This window comes from Branchiostoma floridae, chromosome 4, assembly GCF_000003815.2.
Source record: "Branchiostoma floridae strain S238N-H82 chromosome 4, Bfl_VNyyK, whole genome shotgun sequence".
Classification (NCBI taxonomy): Eukaryota; Metazoa; Chordata; class Leptocardii; order Amphioxiformes; family Branchiostomatidae; genus Branchiostoma; species Branchiostoma floridae.
Genome location: NC_049982.1, coordinates 15,186,866 through 15,207,353, shown reverse-complemented (window position 1 = coordinate 15,207,353; position 20,488 = coordinate 15,186,866). Strand labels below are relative to the sequence as shown.

The 20,488-nt window shown below is 42.5% G+C and overlaps 4 protein-coding genes across 7 annotated transcripts in view; 2 read left to right on the top strand and 2 right to left on the bottom strand.

Annotated features, from left to right (window-relative positions):
• Positions 1–10,383, bottom strand: part of LOC118413589 (transcription termination factor 2-like) — a 14,022-nt gene extending 3,639 nt beyond the window's left edge. The window contains exons 1-13 of the mRNA XM_035817116.1: positions 10,255–10,383; positions 7,932–8,040; positions 7,353–7,439; positions 6,191–7,157; positions 5,762–5,888; positions 5,340–5,553; positions 4,517–4,656; positions 4,128–4,217; positions 3,402–3,561; positions 3,021–3,129; positions 817–1,084; positions 512–692; positions 7–132 (exon numbers count right to left, since the gene is read on the bottom strand). Of these exons, the coding sequence (XP_035673009.1) occupies positions 7–132; positions 512–692; positions 817–1,084; positions 3,021–3,129; positions 3,402–3,561; positions 4,128–4,217; positions 4,517–4,656; positions 5,340–5,553; positions 5,762–5,888; positions 6,191–7,157; positions 7,353–7,439; positions 7,932–8,040; positions 10,255–10,282 (2,606 nt within the window). The 5' untranslated portion in view covers positions 10,283–10,383. The remainder of the gene's footprint in view (positions 1–6; positions 133–511; positions 693–816; positions 1,085–3,020; positions 3,130–3,401; positions 3,562–4,127; positions 4,218–4,516; positions 4,657–5,339; positions 5,554–5,761; positions 5,889–6,190; positions 7,158–7,352; positions 7,440–7,931; positions 8,041–10,254) is intronic.
• Positions 9,533–17,029, top strand: LOC118412820 (glycerophosphocholine acyltransferase 1-like). The gene is made up of 11 exons (XM_035815858.1): positions 9,533–9,877; positions 11,589–11,956; positions 12,369–12,471; positions 12,797–12,957; positions 13,181–13,252; positions 14,169–14,238; positions 14,415–14,506; positions 14,639–14,765; positions 15,048–15,082; positions 15,257–15,346; positions 15,547–17,029. The coding sequence occupies exons 2-11, from the start codon at positions 11,688–11,690 to the stop codon at positions 15,740–15,742; spliced, it is 1,215 nt and encodes a 404-aa protein (XP_035671751.1). The 5' UTR covers positions 9,533–9,877; positions 11,589–11,687; the 3' UTR covers positions 15,743–17,029.
• LOC118412825 (small integral membrane protein 19-like) lies at positions 16,965–19,273 on the bottom strand. Of its 3 annotated transcripts, XR_004830824.1 has the most exons (4): positions 19,096–19,248; positions 18,743–18,789; positions 18,181–18,314; positions 16,976–17,704 (listed from the first exon to the last, which is right to left on the bottom strand). XR_004830824.1 is itself a non-coding variant. In XM_035815863.1 (3 exons), exons 1-3 carry the CDS (start codon positions 19,221–19,223, stop codon positions 17,610–17,612), a joined length of 357 nt encoding a protein of 118 aa, XP_035671756.1. In that variant the 5' UTR covers positions 19,224–19,273; the 3' UTR covers positions 16,965–17,609. The 3 variants fall into 3 exon arrangements, 2 of the variants coding, with proteins under 2 accessions (XP_035671756.1, XP_035671757.1); XM_035815863.1 differs by lacking the exon at positions 18,743–18,789 and having other exon boundaries at positions 16,965–17,704; positions 19,096–19,273; XM_035815864.1 differs by lacking the exon at positions 18,743–18,789 and having other exon boundaries at positions 18,189–18,314; positions 19,096–19,273.
• Positions 19,274–19,421: 148 nt separating this feature from the next.
• Positions 19,422–20,488, top strand: part of LOC118412808 (zinc finger protein 37-like) — an 8,425-nt gene continuing 7,358 nt past the window's right edge. The window contains exon 1 of one of the 2 annotated variants that reach the window (XM_035815846.1): positions 19,422–19,641. In XM_035815846.1, coding sequence (XP_035671739.1) covers positions 19,447–19,641 — 195 coding nt within the window. In that variant the 5' untranslated portion in view covers positions 19,422–19,446. The remainder of the gene's footprint in view (positions 19,642–20,488) is intronic. The other variant, XM_035815847.1, reaches the window with a different exon arrangement.

The following is a 20,488-nucleotide window of genomic DNA, read 5'->3' as shown; positions in this document are numbered from 1 at the left end:
TTCTGCTGCTGTCCTGCTGCGCTCCTCGGGTCCCCTGCAGGAACAGGTTGGACTGTACCAACCGAGGGGGGAGCCGTGTCTTTTAGGTTCTCCTTCTCTCCATGCTGGAGGAGGTAATTCTGGAAGGTTTTTCTGAAAACAATACAAACATCAGCGTCACTGACAAAAGGTAGTGGATTCTGCCTGAAATGTCTGACCAATCCAAAATCATATCCAATTGCTGATGTAATTGCAATTTGGCGAATACAAATATCAATTCAACAATGAACATAACCAAGTATATTTACATGCTTTCAGTCTAATCTTCATAACCATTTTTACTTGCATTGAAGTCTGGAGCACCCAATTTTTATATTATCAGTTTGTACTAGTTCTACAATCTGGCAGGAAATGTCAATATCACCACAGTGACTGTGGTTGATGTTTAAAAGCCTATAAGGTCAGAAAATGTCATGAGAGGGGGTTCTGAAGTTATACCCAAGAACTCTCGGAAAACATGACAATTACCCACCTGGTGTCCTGATAGAATTTGTCATACACAGTCCTCTCATCCTCAGACAGCTTGATCACATGACTTATCCTGCTGCATCGTGGGAGCCTGACCAGCGGCCGGCCGTCCCTGCCCTCCTGCCCCTTTGTTCTGCGGAGCAACAGGCTGGTCACCAGCGTGTTCAGCCGGGCCTTCCCATTGGCTGGTCAACAGCAACAGATAAAACCTTTCAGTAACATTCAGTACTTGACCACACATACATTGCAAACTCAGTTGGCACTTGTTTCATGAAATGAAATCTGTTCCTAGTCGTTCCCTTAACTCACCTGTCTTGTTGTCCACCCATTTTTTCCAAACCTTCATCTCATCGAAGGGTGAGCAGCGCAGGAAGCGCAGCAGAGGGTACATGTCCATCAGGTCGTTCTGTATGGGTGTTCCCGTCATGGCCCAGCGGCTGTGGGCCCGCAGCTGGCAGGCAGCGACCGACGTCTGCGACTTGTGGTTCTTGATGGCGTGAGCCTCGTCCAGTATGATCCTGTCCCAGATGACTCGCAGGAGCACGGGCATGGGACCTCGGGGCTTAGCGCTGTCACTCTGATTACAATAACAACAGCCTTTTTTAATTTCCATTAAATCTTTAGATATTGCAAACATCATTAACAAGAAAAATTCTACACTTCTTACTGGTACCGGTAATAGGGTAATCTGCTGACCAAATATTACCAGTACATTGTGTTATCATATTGAACAAAACACATCCATCAAATCAATTTGTGTGACCTACTAAAAGTGTTTAATCTTCTGCCTATGGTAAATAAAATGTGGCCGCAAAATCATGGCTCTTTCCCCGTCGTCGAGGATTCGTGGGAAGTTCTGGATGGTCTGCAGGCCCTCATGTGGCTGAGCAGTCCTATCCTTGACCTGCACACTCTGCTGCACTGCTGGCAGGTGAACTGGGCCGAGGAGACGGTCTGGTCAGCTGCCTCCTTTCTCCTCCTCCTTCTCTCTTCAGCATGGTCATGACGCTTAGTCTCAAGGGCCTCTGTGCCCCGCCTTGTCAACGTTCTCCAGTTAGCTCTGTTAGCTGCTCTATTTTCCCATTCAGCTTCAGGGATGCCAGCTACTCTGAGTTGTTGTTTTAACTGGTCTTTATACCGTTTCTTGGGAGCGCCTCTGGTACGCTTGCCTAAGCAGAGTTCACTGTAGAAAACAGCCTTAGGCATTCTACTTTCCTCCATTCGAGCCAGGTGACCTGCCCAGCGTAGCTGTCTGGACATGAGCATGGCCTCTATGCTGCAGATGTTGGCTCGCTTCAAAACCTCGTTATTTGTTATAAAGTCCTGCCAGTTGATAGCCATGATGGAGCGAAGACTTCGCTGATGGAATCTTTCCAGAAGCTTTACTTGTCTCCGGTATAGCACCCAAGCCTCCGATCCATACAGAAGGGTGGTGATAACGACTGCTTTGTAGACCAGGATTTTGGTAGACAGCCGCAGGTTGTGGTTCTTCCAGACACGTTTTCGTAACCGTCCAAAGGCAATACTGGCTTTGGAGAGTCTGTTGTCCACGTCTTTGTCGACTGAAGCATCGTTGGAAATCACACTCCCAAGGTATGTAAAGTTCTCTACTGTATTGAGTTGGGTGCCATCAATACTTATGTGTGGTGCCTGGTAGCTCTCATGAGGTGACTTTTGGTGCAGCACTTCTGTTTTCTTTAGGCTTATGGTGAGTCCGAAGGCCCTAGCTGCATCTGCAAAATGGTTGACAGCTCTCTGGAGGGCTTCCTCTGTATGAGCAAGAAGGGCACAGTCGTCTGCGAACAGCAGCTCGAGTATCAATGCTTCAATGGTTTTGGTGCGAGCCAGGAGTCTTCGCAGGTTAAAAACGCTGCCATCAGTTCGGAATCGTATGTAGATTCCATCTGTGAGGTCCTCCTTGGCTTCCCTGAGCATCATGCTGAAGTATATGGCAAATAATGTGGGTGCCAAGACACAACCTTGCTTGACCCCATTTTCAATGGGGAATGGGTCTGACAGGTCACCTTTGTATTTGACTTGTCCCATTTGCCTTCGTGAAGTTGTTGCAGGATTTCCATGAGTTTTGGTGGGCAGCCATGCAGTCATCGTATCCCTCTACAAACACAAAGGCGAGAAGTCTGACTGCTCGAACTACCGAGGTGTAACACTACTGTCCATCGCTGGGAAGATCCTAGCAAGGGTCATTCTGGACCGGCTTATCCCAACAGTTGCTGAGGAGAACCTCCCCGAAAGCCAGTGTGGGTTCAGGGCAAACAGGAGCACAACAGACATGACTTTTGTTCTCAGACAGATCCAGGAAAAGTGCCGAGAACAGAACATAGGACTGTATGCGGCATTCATTGATCTTACAAAGGCCTTCGATACCGTTAGCCGTGATGGGCTCTGGAGGATTTTAGTAAGACTTGGCTGCCCACCAAAACTCATGGAAATCCTGCAACAACTTCACGAAGGCCAAATATAGAATGACAAAAGCCTTAAAAGTTTCCTGGTACCTGGTTCTCCCCATTCTCCCCGTCCTGGGTAGGAACTTCAGCAGCCCAGCTGGAACACTCCTTCCGCACAAGCTCATAGGTGCTGAGTACAAGGTCATACTCAACAAGCCTGGGGTGGGTACAAGGTTCACACTAAACATGACAATGTATCCTGTTTTAGCCTACAGAAAGATAATGATCCTCACATATTTCTAATGGTAATACCACGAAGGACAAGTAGTATGTACCGCATAGTATTACAACAATATTCAAGGATTCAATGTACATTTGTACGGGGCAAGTTCATTTCACATTTAACCAAATTTTACAAAATTCAGGTTTTAACCTTGCAGCAAACATGGCATTCTATCCAGGGTGCATGTTACCATGGTAATGACCTACTCTGTGTGGTCCTTTGTCCTGTTCTGTCCGTGGTACAGGTACACTCTCAGGGTGCCGTCCTCCGTGTGGCGCTCCACCTCAGCCTTCCAGTGGAGGATCAGGGAGGCGGGACACACCACCAGGGTGGCGCACGACTTCACTACACCCTCTGGAGCTGGTACTGTACATCATGTCATGTACAATAAAAAATATTTGGGGGTGCCGAAGCATTTGTAAAAATTCTAGGAAATCTGTACAAATGTTATGAAAAATGCACAGAGCACCGAGCAAAAAACCTTAAAATCTTACACAAAACACAACGTAGAAGGAATGATTCTTAGTTAGTGCTTCTGCCAACGATGTTCATAATATTCTGTCTACAAATTCCAGGGACCTGTACAAATGCTTTGGCACCCCTGGTATCAGGTGACACTTATACAAACTTCATTTCATGCATGACACATACTAGAGATTACACAGCAATTTTTGAAAGTTAAGTACTAGTATAATTTTTTCTTTGTGTAAGGTGGAAATGATAGGGTTTGATTTTGGGTTCATCTCTAAAAGAGGAGCAGGTGAAACATCAACTCTGGAATAAGCCAAAAACAAGCTTTTGGCCCCAACACTTATTTTTGTTTTACAGTTATGTCTATCAATTTCAGCTGTACAAATTATTCATCAATTCAATTTCCAAAGCTAAATATCTCCCCTATATAGTGTATACATGTATCAGACCAACATCTGTACCTTTTGTCTTGTTTCGTGTATCCTTGTTCTGCCTCTGAGTTAGTATCAGAGAGATCATCGTCAATGTTTTCCCCAACCCCATGTCATCAGCTGTGAAGACGAACCAACATACAAGGTTACTTCATGTATATGTACAATAATGACTCTGATCTGGATGCCTGGGAAATTGCAGCATGAAGTGATAACGTTTCCCCATCATCGTCTATGACCAGTCTGAGTCTTTGTGTGTTTGTGAGTCTTGAAAGAAGTCAGATAACGTAAGTTAATATTATTTCTAGTCATGCTGACAGCTGTACAATTTAAGTTATAATTTATAGAATTCTACAGCATCATACCTTTCTTAATTGACCTATGAAAACTGAGGAATGAAATCTGCCATCTTTCCTTACCCAGAATCCCTCCAGAAGGATGCTGCCCCTCCCTCCAGGTGAGCCAGGCCAGAGCCTGTCGCTGATGGGGCAGCAGGCTCACACGCAGGCTGGCAGGAGTTCCCATTTCAGCCTCTGGGGGTGGACAGGACTCCAGAGACCTGCAACATTGACAAAGGTCAATCCAACTAGATAAAAAGATCACAAGATGCTCTGAACCCTTGCATAATGATAGATAAAATGAATAAGATAAAAAAATTTAAAAATGTGAGCCCAATATTGGACATGAAACTGGTGGATCTAAGAACCAAGAACAGAAGAAGGTAAAATTTTCTGCCCAGCTATGGTTTTGGATGTATGGGTGCATAACATGCAAAGCTGTTGATGGATCTTCATGATATTTTGGAGGTAGGTTGCAATCAAAGAGACAAAGTACAATTGGCAAAAAAATGGGCATTGTAGGTCCTTCCTACAGTGCTGCAGTAGAACCTGTATGTACGAGCGTTTGTTTGTAAACAACATAACATAAGACACAGTCATGGGGCCCAAGATCTGATTATTTACAATTTTGCTACAACCTAGCCAAACAATGAAACCATTCCAATGACATCCATCTTTTCGTGTTAATTTATCATGTCCATCAACAGAAAGGCGCACACCGTCACACACACACAGACACTGTCCAAGACATAACCTTCTGGTAGAGGTCATGATTATAAAAAAAAAACATTGCAGATTGACAAGAATAACACATTGGTACTGGTTGAGACAAACTCATTGCTATACAAATGTATATTATAAAGTAAGTTATTCTGACAGAGGGTGAGAGGGAACATGGTCTTACTTGTGCAGCCTCTCGATTGCCTCAGAAGTCACTCCTGCCACCTGCTGAAGCCTGGAGGCCGTCATCCGACCCCCGTACAGCGTCTGCCCCTGGGGGTGGGGGGCATACATCTGCTGCAGGACGTGGGCAGGGAGAGGCTGGGCATGGGTGGGGAGGACCCTCTTGTCCCCCTGTGGATGGTGCTTACTGGGGTACTGCTGATGGATATGGACTCCTGAGGCACCAGCAAAAATAAATCACATCAATGATAAATGCTCAATAAGCCATTTAAGTTTGCCTGCACAATCCTTGCGACAAAACTTGTAAGTATCTCAGCCATATTAATTTTTTGTTTCCTTTAGGCTTATAATGATATGACAGCAGATAAACTAAGATGTCAACCCGTCTTCAACACTGGTTAGTTAATATCCCCTTGAGCTCACCTTGAGGTTGCCCTTGACTTACACCAAGATCAATGGATCTGATAGCTTTTTCAAGGTCCTCAATCTGTGTCTTCAGTTTCTTCCCTCCATCAGGCAGTACAGACAGCTGGACCTTCTTCACCAACTCCTGAGGTTGACAGAAAAAGAAAAAAAAACAAGATATTCTTAAATGATAGGCCACTCTGTACTGTGTATGTCAAAGGATAATAAGCTTTAAGGCTCAGCAGTTTTAGAGCCTGAGAATATTCTTGGTGATGAAGCCTGTATGCTGAAATGCTTACAGTTTCCATAACACCTAGTTGCCTGCAGAGATTAAAAGTCCATCTATTTTGTCAGAAATTATTCTTAAGCAATATTAAGTTTCAGAGATTCGTACTACCAAGTGCTTTCTAAATAGTATCCATTGTTTGAACATCAGTGTTTGCTTACTTCCTTCTTGCGTAACTGATCCACCAGATCTGCTCGAAGTGCTGCATCAGCTCTGGACATCAGCTGGCTAGCAGGCTGGAACCCTGGGAAGGCTGTGATTGGTTGTTGCTTCATATGCACTGCTGTGATTGGCTGATTGGTCACAGGCCCTTCTGCGACTGTCTGTTTTGGCTTGACAACATCTTCTTTGAGTGGTTGGTTTTGCATTGCACCCTGTTTTACCTTTACATCAGCACTATGACTTTGAGTACTTTTAACTTGATCCTTTTCATCATCAGAAAGTACAATAACTTCATCCTCTTTGCCTTGAGGTTGTTTTGATCTGTCTGAGCCCTTCACCACCTCACCTGTCTTGGACTTTGGTAACACTTGTTTGGCAAGTCCTTTACTGCTCTCCTTTCCTTCACTCTTCTTGCCTTTCTTCTCATCTACCTTACTGACATCTGTACCTCCAGCATTTGGTACTTTTTGTTCTGCATTTAGTGTTTCCCCTCCTCGTTCTCTGTCAGATTTTGATCCACCTTTCTCTACACACACTGGGTCATCTCTAGCAGCCCCCCTCCCAGAGGAAAGGGACTTATCCCTGCCAGGGTCGGCATGTTTACCACCATTACTATCATAGATTTTGTTGTCATCCACATATTTCATCAAGTTCTCTTTTTCTGAATTTTTCTCCAAGACATCCAACTTCTTTCCTGATGATGCAACTGTCTGTCCTTCTTTCTTTGCTTCTTTGTAGAATGGATTTCTCCATGGCGGCTTTGACTGGCATGGGGCAGAATCCTCACTTTCTTCTGATGAATCACTGTCTGATGTTGTTTCTTGAGGGGCCAATCGCCACTGCTTCTTGGAGTCGACATGATCAGTCTTGGTGACTCTCTTGTCAGCAGTGCCTTGGTGAGGAACTTGTCCACACCAACCCTTTCCCTTGGTGGCATCCTTCGTGACCTGACATCTGTAACATAACCTGAAAAAGGAAAAAGCAGAAAGTTTAGGATGCATATAACTTATCTATAAAGATATGTTACAAAAATCTTCAACTCATTGTTATTGGAAGACTGAGGGGTATGGGGTCCTATTAGCCTTCATTAGGATCTGTCTGCGACATCAATGTCAGTTCTATAGAATTACTTTGAGGAAAAATAAATGGTTTAAACCTCACCACTTCTGGCCTGTCTCCTGGTCTCTGTGAAGCCTCTGGAGCTCTATGGTCTTCCCAGCATGCTTCAGGCAACCAGAGGGAGGGATGCTGGGTACCAACAAGGGAGACACATATCATTCACAATGATTACACCAAAGAGGTTATTTGATTACACCATCCAATCTTCTTCATCATGTCCATGTCATATCGTTAGGATACCTATACACAAATAGGATTTACTTAGCAAGGAACTGATTCCCAAGTTGAATTGGAATTTACATGTATATTACAACAGGTACTCAGTACATTATGAGCTGTAAATCTAGACTGTCACAGTAAGCAAGTATTACAACAAGAAGCAACTCTATGCCAACATTTACCCCAGTCACTCATGGCAAAAAAGGACTTCTAAATAATCTAAGACTCAAGTTACTAAGAGTAAAAATATACCAATGAATGAACACCCAAATCCTTTTCTGTTCTTTGAGTTGGAAATACATTTTTCACATACATGTACTATCATGACATACTCTATACTCACCTTGGACCACGGTGCCTACTGGATAAAAACGGATATCAGTGACGGTGTACCACACTCACCTAGCACGTTTGTTGAAACCACATGATTGGGGCATCTGAGAACAGATGTAGAAACTCTTCCCCTTGTTTGGACCCTCACTGAGGCCAGTCTTCAGCATACATGGCTTGCCTACATGAGGAGTTACATGTATTAAGATAATGTATGACCTTGGTAACATATGGAAAGCTTAATAACTATCATATTTAATTCTTATCCTTGCACGTTTTCTTTGGCAGGAGAGTTTTGGGAAGCAAAAGTAGGGTATTTTGTCATTGAATGACAGGGTAGACGGCATAAACAATTGTGTGATATGGCTGGAAGTCTTGGTTTAAAAAAATGTCAAATTGGTTATTTGTAAGGAGACATTTGAGACAGTTGCAATAGGCAATCACCTGAGTGGAAAGATCAAAATGTTTCATCTAGCTTCTGTCTTTCACTTAAATAGTCACTGTAGGCAATGAACCTTAATTTTTGCTTGCTTGCTACACAGCAAAAGAATAATTATACATTGTACACAGGGCTCTAGCCAGCTCGAAATTTTTTTCCGTTAGCCAATTCCCATTGTCGCGAAAACACTATTCCAGGAGTTTGAGACACTGAACTGAGACCTTGAAAAACAGGTTTTAATGAGATTATTGTATGCGAAAGGGCCCCGACGCACCTTGTCAACAATCATAACAATAGCAAAACAAACAGTGTGTGGCTTTTACGGCCGTTGCCGGCGTCCCCAAGCCGCCTGTAGCTTCCACCAGATTTTTGTCCGTCAAGGTTGACGGATTGGAAGTTTTCCCGTCACACGCAGCAAATTTCCCTCAATTGACGGAAAAATGGACGCTGACTATAGCCCTGATTGTACATTAACGTCATCTGCCCTGTACACTACAGGCTTTACACTTTGCTACCCTCTAATTTTACCTTCAGCTTTGGTGCTTTGTTTCTGCACTAACTAAGACAAAGTAAATGCATTTTGTACCCTGTGCCAATACAATAGCAGATTATTTATATATAATATTTGTGATTTGCAAATAAAACTTTGTAACACTAAATAGTATGGGTATGATAACCTTAGCATCTTGAAAAAGCCATTCAATTTTGCACCCTACAAAGAAATGTTGTTCAGGAGTGCTTCTATGCAAAAAGCCATTCAGCCTGTTTGCTACACAGTAAAAAAGAATTACATGTACTCTGATTTTGAAGAGAGAAAAAATAATGTTATACATGTACAATGTATAGTATACATTAAATACATCTGTAAATTAGTGCTATCTACCCTGTGGGCTATAGGCTATTTACATCTTTGGCCCACTGGTGCTTTGTTTCTATCATCTTATATCCCATTTCTCATTTCTATCCAAAGACAAAGAATAACATTACATCCATTTTGCACCTTGTGCCCATAGAAACTGCCTACCTACCAACTACAGGTATAATAAAAAGTTTGTCGTTTTGACTTGTACACTAATGTAACGTTAATGCTAGCAGGACTGTTGTTTACTTGTGAACATCATCATGATGTTAATGTTTAACATCAGTTCTTACAGGTACACAGATCACCTGCATGGCACGTGCTATAGGTTAGTTTAAACAAGGTTATATTTAGTTAATTAACCTCCTTGATTTAAAGACATGAGGTTCAATGGTTAGATCTTTAGCATGGCAGGGACTACAAAAAGACAACAGGACTGTAGCTTATGTCACGTGCTGCCCATGTCCTGATGCCAGTCCTCACACGTGATGGCCCAGCACGTCATGTCCATGCAGAGGTAACATGGGACTTCCATACAAACGTTTGAGTCAACACTGATGTTGTTCCCGTGTGCGTCATGTTTTGGCCATGTCCATATCGGTGCTGTGCACGCGGGGGTCATGCCCGCACGTCCAGGTCTTATGACTCCCTGCGACTCGATCGGCTTCAGATGGAGTCCGAGCCGGTCACAAGCAGGCCCCAGCCTTAGCCTTTCAAGCGGTAAGTGTCCTTTCTGCGACGTTATCGACCTTTTTTTTAGGGAAATTTGTCGGAATTCCGGAAGAAACCAATTTGTGATCTTTAAATAATTTAACGTTACTTGTACAAAAATTTGTGCAGTTCATGTCCTTCGTAGAAACAGAATAGCGCATGCCTGCAAATTATGTCGTAGAGTAGCTTATTGCCTAAATCTACGTCCACATAGCGATCAAAAGGCAAAAAACGATAACAATTACTAGTATTAAACAGAATTCCAGGGTGTAGCCGCTAGCCCCCCTCCCCTTTCCCTTGGTCACATTTTCTGGGAACTGACGTCGTTTGTGTTGCAATTGACACATAATTCTACCATGACACCATATTCTCAAACCATGCCTTACCGTGCCCTTGGCATAGAACCACTTCCATCCTGAGAAGTTCAATATCTGCAATAAATTACTAATCTTGTAGAAATGCCAGCCAAATGTTAAAGCTGGCCGGCTTCTGTCGGCTGCCTTACTCATTCAAATCACTTGCAAACTGCGCGCGCAGGTCGGAGGTCAACTTTGACCAATCAGAGGTGCTTTTTAATTGTAAGGCGAAGAAGATCATCTATCCTCATGATTGGTTCTTATTGTTGAAAAAGCAGCCAATCGGATCTTAGCACCCACCTGCAGCTTGGTGACAGGTGGCTGTGTATGGCGGTAACGACAGAATGGAGATATCCCACATAACGTTACTGTAGTACAAGAACTGTTCATTGTCGCGCTTCAAAGGCCCCTATCAGATCATGTATACTGAACGCGTGTGAGACTATGCCATCGACAACACGAAAAAGTGAACAACATATATTTTCTATTATCAACAACTGTTAACGTTATTAGCATGTAATGAGGATGTGTACAATATGTCGTTGTTCCATAACGTTGCATTCACTGATATTAGCCCTACGTTTACTACTAACATGCAAAACAACACAATAAGTGTAATATTACTCGCTTCAAAACACCATACAGGTCATTATTAATTTCACCAAGGTCACAATGCATTTGGATGATTTTCTCAGACGAAAAAAAAAATTCAGAAAATTTAGATAAGCGGGAGAAGCGATGAAAGCGGCCGCTAAGTTAAAATCAACTTTATCAAAACAAGAACGAAGATAGCCTCCATAGCAGGCTTTCTGTGGCCTTTTTTTGGCTCATAATACACTTTTGCTGGCCATTTCTATTTGTGCTCGGTCGCTGATTGCTGGCCTTTTCTGATTGCCGGCCTTAATGAGCCAAAAAAAGGCAACAGAAAGCCTGCTATGGAGGCTAGAACGAAGGATTGTGTACTCGCTTTCAGCATCAGAATGAGAAATGGATAAAAGTAAGTTTAATGTCTTGAAAGCTTTCAAGAACTGGTGATCTTTATTGTGTATAAACATTTGTAAAAAAAATCGATGTGAATAAACCATATCAAGTTCCCTCGAGACCCCGAATGGAGTCTCAACTAGTCTGTATTGTCTGTAGATGACAGCTCAATGATTGGAATGATTGCCTAGTGATAATCGTCCTTCGTCAGTAGCTTCGCACAGATACAGACGTCTGTGGCGTAAATGTTTGGCTTTCCGATGGTCCTAATGTCTGTGAGAAAAGACAAATCTGCTAGCTCAGTTACAAGGAATCTTTGTCAACATTGACATATAATCCCTCGGAGTGTAATAGCAATCTCTTGTCACCATGGTCTGTTGCAGTGGAGGCGATTTCAGTTGTCCCCCGAGGCCCAGGGTTTCCCCAGCAATTTTTCCTGTCCACCCAGCCACGGATCGCGCCTGTCCGGTGCCACAGGGAGCATGTTTGGTAAGGAGAAATCCAAGTCTTCTGATTTAGAGCTGATAGTAGACGATCTGGAGATGGAAGCCGAGAGGGAAGGCTCGTTTAGTGGTGAACTACAGGGACGTAAAGACAACCGTGTGGCGCCAGCTGTTCTCAGCAGTAGTAATGGGGTCCTGCCACAGAATGGATCCTCTCCTGCCAAGACTTCAGCTGTGGCGAACGGGACCGCATGCAGCAATGGTGACGTAAACGGTGTTCTAAACAACAGTGAAGGCCGACAGGACAGGTGAAGGCTATAGCATGTTTACTCACATGTCTCATAATCTTATATGTTTGCAAAAACGAGACAATACTATATTGGCATAATGTTCTGAAGTATTGTATAATATTAAATAGATTAATACATATACATAAGATTAGATTAGATTAGTTGTTAGATAATTGTAATAGCACGTAGTTCAACTCCCATGTACATACAGATTGCCATACATTGTACCTGTTACAATTGTCGCGCAATAAAGTTCTTCTTCTTTGTTTGTTTACTTGCTAGCCTTATACTAGTACTCTTGACAACTCTTGGTCGTAACTTCAAACGTAACGCCTTTAATTTAGGACCGTCTTCCAGATCTCCTCATTGTAAGAAACAAAAAGAAGTGCAAAAATGATTTTATCTTTATGAATACTATTCTGATTCCCAGAACGAGACTGGATGCAGGGAAATTGCAGCGGGCGTCCAGTACATTGTCCAATCAGGTGCCTGATGACAAGGCCATGGAAGATGACGTCAGGAACTTCCTAAAGGTTGAACAAACGTTTCATGTTAAAGATACACGCTCGGTCCTGAACAAGCACTGCAGTATATAACATTTTGTCTCTAAACGATAAAGGTCCTTTGTTTGTTGTCATTTATTGCCGATTGGAGAAATTTGAACCCCTTCGTAACTCGACTGTACTGTCATGTCCCGTGTCATATTTCCAGTATCCAATACATCCATTATTGAACGGCCAAGGACAATGCATCATAGATATCATACTATTGTCTGTCCTGGTCTGCGCATTGTACCAAATACTATTGCATAATCTGTGCCATTAGATTTGACGTCATTGTTATTCTCATCAACTCCAGAACCTTGCGAAGAACCGACTGAGAGAGAAGGTGTTTTACGTGGCGGCGGTGTGTAGTCTGGTGGTGGTGGCGTTCGGTCTGCTCGCCTTACAGTGGCTCATCCCGTATTACTACGCCGTGTCCGCCCCAGTCCTCATAGGCCTAAGGCTCTATCTATACTGGTACCTAAAGCTATCTATTCCTCAGGTTCTTCATGCGAATTGTGCTTACTTTGACATATATTCTCCATATATCTCACAGTATTGATTCTATAATTGTAACGTTACCTGCATCTTTGTTTTTATAATCTGCATGTTCTGTCTTACATGTAGCAGACATCTATACAGTACAGTTTCTCTCTGTTAAAGATAGATTAAGTAATATTCCCACTTTCTGCACCTACAGCACAAAGAAGTGGCAGTTCTTCATGCTGGACTTCTGTTATTTCGGAAATGCCATTACGTATGTCTATATTTGGTAAGTTGTTTGATTTTGTAACTTTTGTTGTTTGTATTTTGTTGGCGTCACATGATGATGTCAGAGATCGATTATTCATGGTTTGAATGGTAACGACGACTGCACATCACTGGTAACTCTGACTTCCGAAAATAATTCTTTTTAAACTTCAATCTAGGACATTGTGTTACTCTAAAACGATATGATAAAGCTGCATGTACTAAGACCAGAGGATCATTGAAGTGCCGGTCCTCTCCAGTGCGTCGGAAAGATAAAAACGTTTTGTCTTCGTTCAATGACACAGCACTGATGGAACCTGTTCCCTTACTTTGTTGGCACGACAACGCGTCAATACAGGAGATTCAGTGATCCTGGTGATTTGGCTTATCTAGACCGGGCTTTATATCTGACCCTTTTAACCTATAAATGATACAAAGCGTGCGGATATAAGCGTGTTCTAGAAGATGTATACTCTGTCAGGTGTTGCTGAATCTTCTCCAATAGCCTGCGCGTAAACCTCTAACGGTAGATTTTGGGGGGGTCTGACGGAAGTAGCTTATGATCGATCCATTATCTCCCAAGACACATTTTCCATTTGGCTACAGGCTTTGTGAAGATGTAAGCCTATAATGTCCTTCTCTCCGTTTGTTCTGATCTGTAACAGGTAGCATGAATTATGCCACAGTCCTATAAGCGCAAATGTACATTGATGGTTGTAGCGAAATTTTCTGGACTCTAGCTTGTACAATATTGATTTACAGAGGCAATACCGTTATGTCAGAGTAGATGTGATATATTTTCGACCTCACAAATCGCCTGTATGCGTTTTGTACATCACGCATTCTTCGTTGATTTTCTTCTTTATGATCTTACTGCTGTATTTGTACATACGGCACACAAAGATGTCCATGTTTTGTTTATTTGGTTTCATTTCCAGGGCAGCTCCGGCGGATCCTAGGATGTTCCAGGTCACTTTTGCTATCGCCAACGGACCTCTCGTCATAGCGGTAAGGCCAGCTGTCAAAATAGCAGTTCATGAATGAGATCATAGGGAAAGAAGACTGTGAACCATGAAAGGCGCTAAAAGATGTAGAAAAATTTTGTGCCTTGATACGTTAAAGAATAATCCTAGATTAATACTGATATTATATGTTTTCTCTTATATGTACATTATTGTTCCCAGGTTTTCTTCTTTCGCAACTCCATCGTGTTCCACAGCATAGACAGGATGACGTCAGTCTTCATCCACTCACTACCTGCTTACGTCGCCTATGGGTAAGTACAACATCTAAACGTCGTGAAGCGGACTAAATTTGTCATCATTTTATAAGGGCGTTGGGTGATGCATCATATTAGACATCATATTATTCTATTGAATATCTATCAAGTCGATCGTTATGGTTACAGGGTACGGTGGTACTCTCCTGAAACATCGGTCAATTGGTACACACCTTTCCCGACTGAGACTGAGTTCCAGAACCCGTCTTTCATCTGGCTGCTCGCTGTGCCACTCGCCTGCTACGTCGGCCATGCCGTGAGTCTACAATTAACTTCCACACTGATGACGACGCGGTATATATACATAAAAGGAATCAAACTTCCACAGAAACAGCATTACATCGTTGTATTATGTCACACTACAACCTTGCTTTATCAACCAGCTAATTGCTGCGATCTGCGCATTGATCAAAGATAGAGACAGAGAAAATGCACGGAGACGAAATTATGATGAATTCAGAGCAATAAAGTATCATTATCTCTTCCCCTGATTGCTTGTACTTATACTGATATTTTTCATCTTCTTCTGTCCCTACAGCTGCTGTACGCAATAGTCGTCAACGGCATACTCAGGTCAGAACATAAGCCGCACATTCTCCTTTGGACTTATAAGCGCACTACAGACACTTCTGTGTACACTCGTGTGTCAACTAGGTAGCTGTAGCCATGCGTACATCAGACGCAAATCATAGTCAGTGCTATTTTGTAGTCAATTTATCGTCTAAAATATTTTGCCGTGTTTTGCAGACCCAGTCCGGAGTACTGGAACAGTTATCGCTTCTTAACAGCCAAGAAGAACGGCGTTGTGTACAAGGCGCTCAATATGTTTGGTCCGAAGTAAGTGAGACTCGTATTATACAACTGCATTCAAAATTACCTGCCGCTTTTTGAAAGTATGATTCGAGCTCTGATCGATACCACACCATATATCTGTCCGTAAATAAATGTGTCGCTCTATACAGTTTGCGGGAAAGTCGTATTTGCGTAATGACGGCACGTACGTGAATAGTTTCCTTATCACGTCACCTCTCCTACAGATTTCTGTACTTCAACTACAACGTGCTGAACGTGTTGGTGTGCCTGGCGTCTATCCTCCTGTGTCAGGTCTGGTACAGATGGTTCGTCGCACACGCCGTCTTCCTCGCTGTCGCGTTCGTCATCAAGGCTTGGAACGGTGCAACTTTCTACATGGATGTGTTCAGCCAGGGGAAGAGCGTCTCGGACTGGGACTGACCAAGGAACTTTTAACTTGATAAAACCTCCTTGGACTGACGTTTCGTGCGGTTGTCACTGCTTCTGACACACAAGATATCAGCAAGCCACCAACGCACTCAAACTGGGTAAAATGTTCAGAAATCCACAGACAGTATCCTTAAACATTTGTAAACTTGAAATTCCAACAAAATTTCAACTTGCTTTGAAATGACGCAAGAGTTTCCCCGTCACGTGAGTAAGAGACAATACGGGCGCCGCGAAAGGAGTGATCACTGAAAACGTATAATGAATAGGAAGCCAGTCAGCTTCATTTTGTGAATTTTTATCGGACGATTTCGGTCAGTACCTGACTAGGTGTTGTGACGACTGTGGAACTGCTCTGGCGATGAGAAACACATGGCAAAGTGTGAACTAGCGTTACATCCACGGTCCTAGGACTGCAGTATTTAAGGGCCAAAGACACTGAAGAGGTTTTACCTGTGGATTTTGATAGAGATGCTTAGTGTAGATGGCTGTAGTTTTGGAGACAATGTTGACCACCCAAGCCATACTACTAAAACGGACAGAAATGCACATAACTAATAAGGTAAACATGATATTTCCCCTATGTTCGGATATATGGACCATTTGTACAGTTTGTTTTGTAAATATAGGATCTTTAAAAAAGGCTGTATGTACAATATATCTAAGTGAGGTTTTGTCTTTAACCCCCTTGACCTCAGGAACACAGAATGGATTATCATGACATGTAAATATAATGTTGCAGGCTCAGGTGTTTCTTGCACAATACGATAAGTAAACACACAATGGCAGTTTCCACTTACACAGATACAGCCACGAGAACAAGTGTCTGTAGCTTTTATAAGTGTGTAAAACGGCAGTACCATATTATCATAACAGAATGCTACTGATATTCAGACATCACTGAACAAAGAGGAATTGCCTGTTAGCATTGTTCAAGTCTGATTGTAACCTTGTCATTGCAATGCTAATTCTTTTTTCCAGCAACAAGCTATGGATTGCAGACCACTTACCATGTCACCTCAATAACAGGCTAAAATGCCCATACATGTATCCAATATTGTAAGCATGTCAAGCATTTCCATATCAGAACCTGATAACAGCAGGATGGTTACTATCTGTCACTGTTTTTAAATTGTATATGTTCTTTTGTCATTTACGAAGGATTGTATGATATTAAGTGGAGACTTTGCATGGTGGAAGTGACAATAGACACATGTTTTACTGGTTACAGTTTATTGGCTATTGTAGAATAAAGCAAATAAAGGAAACATTTATAAATAACTTTAGATACTTGAAATGGAAGTTATTGCACTCATACTTTTAGTATACATGAAACAAAGTGAAGAAGTGCGCATCTCTCTTCAGTCATGCTTGTTATTCTTCAAATTTTGCCTCCATGCAGTGGAAAAGGTAGCAAGCCTTACACATGCTCTTTAAGTAGAATACTGAGAGGTCTAATTGGTACTATATGTACATGTGGGACAATGTGTGCTTTGAATAGATGAGTTTCTATGGTAAATAATATACAAAATCCACTTGATTTTTCTGATGTGTTCCAATTGTAAACTGGCTCCTTACATCATGAAAAAATTTGTAAAATTGGTGTAAAATACTGACCAAGAATCCCTGTTATCCATGCTTTGTATAGTACAGCATTTAGCTATAACAGCAACAAAGCTAGGATATAGGATTAGGAGAATTCTTTTACACAACCAACAAAGCTTTTTTTACATGGGGCAAAAATACTGCAGATCACACCCAAATTCCAAGTTGAGTAGAATAGTCTGTAATAAGTCAACAGTTGGTGATTGTAATGGCTTATTCAAGTTTGGGGGTGATGTGTTTTCTGTCCTCCTGGTTATCATCTATCCTCAATGCTCACAACTGTTGATGACGTCACGCTGGATGGTTTTTCCATGGATGGTGGCCTCTCCTGACCTTGCTCCCATTTTCTGGCTGGAAACAAAAATTGACATACAGTTTACTGGAAACACATGTACTTTGTAATGTACATGTAAGCAAGCAAACAGCTAGGATACTGGGAACACCCTGGTACAAATTCTGTGAACAAACTACCCATGAAGGGAGAAGTAAATAATATAGCATTATGCAATTGGCAGACAACTGGTACTCAGATTACTAAATGACGTCCCAAACATGCCACTTTCCTAAATATCAAACTAATTTTTTTTTCCCTAGAACTATTATAGAGTGAGGCTTGTTGCCACCAAGTACTGTAGGAACATCCTCATTAGATAGCTTTAAACAGAGTCTACGGTTAGACATGTAAAGTTAGGTTTGACAGGTCGTCTAGTCTGTCCAGACTAGTAGTGTTATATAACCAGCTGCTGCCGCATTGCGTGCCTGCGAAGCTGAAGCGTTACACCGAAGGACAGTTCTCCAATGATATAGATATAGATCTTTGTACTCACCAACGTACCAGTGCTCCAATTGTTGCCTCAATCGAACATTTTTTAAGTCATCGGCTCTTTTGCGTCTGTCTCCAGCAGAGGCAGGGTCCTGTACTGAGCTTGGAAACACTCGGATCATCGGCCTCTTAAAGTGCCTGCAAATAACACCAAACACTTAACAGGTAACGTTATGTCATCCTGGATGTACCAGTAATTTGGATAGCTAAAATCTGTTTAGACTCACCTGCTATACAATCTAGATTTCTTTGACCCGACCCATCTGTCTAAATTATCAAGGTAAGTACATAATGTATGAAGAACTGAAAGTAGAAACAGAAAGCAAGGAGGTTAGATTTAACCTGCTTGACAGAAAGAAACAATATCGTGACTCCCGCGATTCGAACCCACACCACCGAATCCGGGCCACCAGATCACAAACCAAGACACTAAACCACTATTACTCTACGCTAAAATGCTGACAGCCGTTTGGCATGGTCAGTTTAGCAGTCCTTGAACCCCCACTTTTACACTATTTTGGGAGTCACGTAACTAATTGTTTCTTTCTGCTTCTACTCCTACTGACCTTTCTTACTACAGACCTGAAACTGCCTTCTTTCTCGATCGCGGAGACTGTAACGTTATATTTCACAGTTATATGAGTTTTGGAAAGAAATGATTACTGGTAATTTGAGCAGACATGTAAGACATTCTGGAGGACAATGCTGAATATGGGAAATCAATGAACGACTGGAAGGATAATTTAGTTCGTTTCATCAACTCTACATTCAAATCATTTGGTAGAATCCTTTGTACTTGTTGTTGGTGTTCTTATAATTATTCCCGTAAAACAAAACATGGGGAGGGGGGCATCATATAGCAACCAGTGCTGGCACGAAACAAAACGACGCGCAGGACGCGGAGTTAGACCGTACTCACTTTTTAACGTACAAGAACAATCCGATGCTGATGAGGATGACGGCGAGGTAGACGTTTGTAGCCTCGATCCAGGCGTCGTGGATGTGATGGAAATCTGCCCTCCGAGCTTCCGACATTTCTGTTTTCATTTTAACAGCACAGCATCAAAACGCGATGAATAGATTTGTTTAGCATTCCAGTATTCAAAATAAGGTAAAAAAATCAACACACCAGATGTAAATATCAAATTTGTAAATACTAAACTGATCTAAAATTCTACTTTTGCAATAAAGAGCTCTTTATTCCTTAAATTCTGCCATGAAAATGTAAAACCTTACGATGCGTTCACAAGGTACTAGAACAGGTCAGGTCATGTCAGGTCAACCCTTCCAGCCAAGCAGACAAAGAAGACAGACGGTGAAGTGGCGGTCATGCAGTCTCTTCGAGCAGATCGTTTGCGGAGAATCGGAGACTCAAGAAGCGCATTTTAAAGACCAGAGACTTAAACTAGGGGACCGCCGCAAAATAGCCTCTTGGATTGCTGGAACATTAACGTTATATTCGTATGTAAGGTTATTTTTTTTGGAAAATTTTATCATCTCCCAATCGCTCCCTCCCCATGCATGCCCTGATATAAAGCGGACACATCTTAGGATAGTGAACCTTAAGATTTCGAAGTAGATTGCAAGCATGCCTAATTGCCTATGATGACGAGCTACATTTCCATTACCCCCAAAGTTATTTACCCCATCAGAGGGAAAGTAGGGATGGGGGTGTTGCACGGGCACACTTACCTCATAGGCCCTGTCAGAAGTTGGTGGGGTCACCTGGTCTTTTGGTTACGTGTGCAACCAAGGAGCTCCTTGGTGCAACACATGCTGAGTGCGTGCCCTCAGTCGCTTTTTGTCGCAAAATCGCACTTCGGGTACCTTTTGCATCCGTCGGAAATATCCGTCGGAACGTTCGGCACCCACTCGGGTAATCCTGAGTACAACGTACTCGAATTTCGGGTCACACTCGGAACACCAACCCGGCACTTCAGCCAGGGCGATCAGACAACAATACCTTGGCCTACCGCCTATGGACTGACCTCACTCTTGGACCTCTCTCTCATTTTCACCAAGTGTGAACAACTTGCGGTTTTCGGCATCGTATTCGTAACAAATCTACCTACCTTAGCTGTGATTTACAACTCCTTCGATATACTCTCTACGGAGTTGTGATTCCAACCAATGACAGGATCCAACATGTGTTCACTGGGCCTTTATTCTTGCCCGTAGCGCCGGATTCTTGAACTCCCTAAATTCCCAACGCACTTACCTGCCTTGACGGGCGAAAAAACAACTCCAGAAATCCCCAGATAATCCACACCAGGGTTCCAAAGACAAAGCTCCATTCATAAAAGCCACCGGCC

Excerpts from the sequence above, each read along its gene's own strand:
- LOC118412820 (XM_035815858.1), top strand. The coding sequence starts at position 11,688 with ATGTTTGGTAAGGAGAAATCCAAGTCTTCTGATTTAGAGCTGATAGTA. Across the intron at positions 13,253-14,168 it reads ATTACGTATGTCTATATTTG|GGCAGCTCCGGCGGATCCTA; the intron begins GTAAGTTGTTTG and ends TTTCATTTCCAG. Across the intron at positions 14,239-14,414 it reads ACGGACCTCTCGTCATAGCG|GTTTTCTTCTTTCGCAACTC; the intron begins GTAAGGCCAGCT and ends TATTGTTCCCAG.
- LOC118412825 (XM_035815863.1), bottom strand. The coding sequence starts at position 19,223 with ATGAAAACAGAAATGTCGGAAGCTCGGAGGGCAGATTTCCATCACATC. Across the intron at positions 18,315-19,095 it reads TTGTTCTTGTACGTTAAAAA|GCACTTTAAGAGGCCGATGA; the intron begins GTGAGTACGGTC and ends TGTTATTTGCAG. Across the intron at positions 17,705-18,180 it reads ATTGGAGCACTGGTACGTTG|CCAGAAAATGGGAGCAAGGT; the intron begins GTGAGTACAAAG and ends TTTTGTTTCCAG.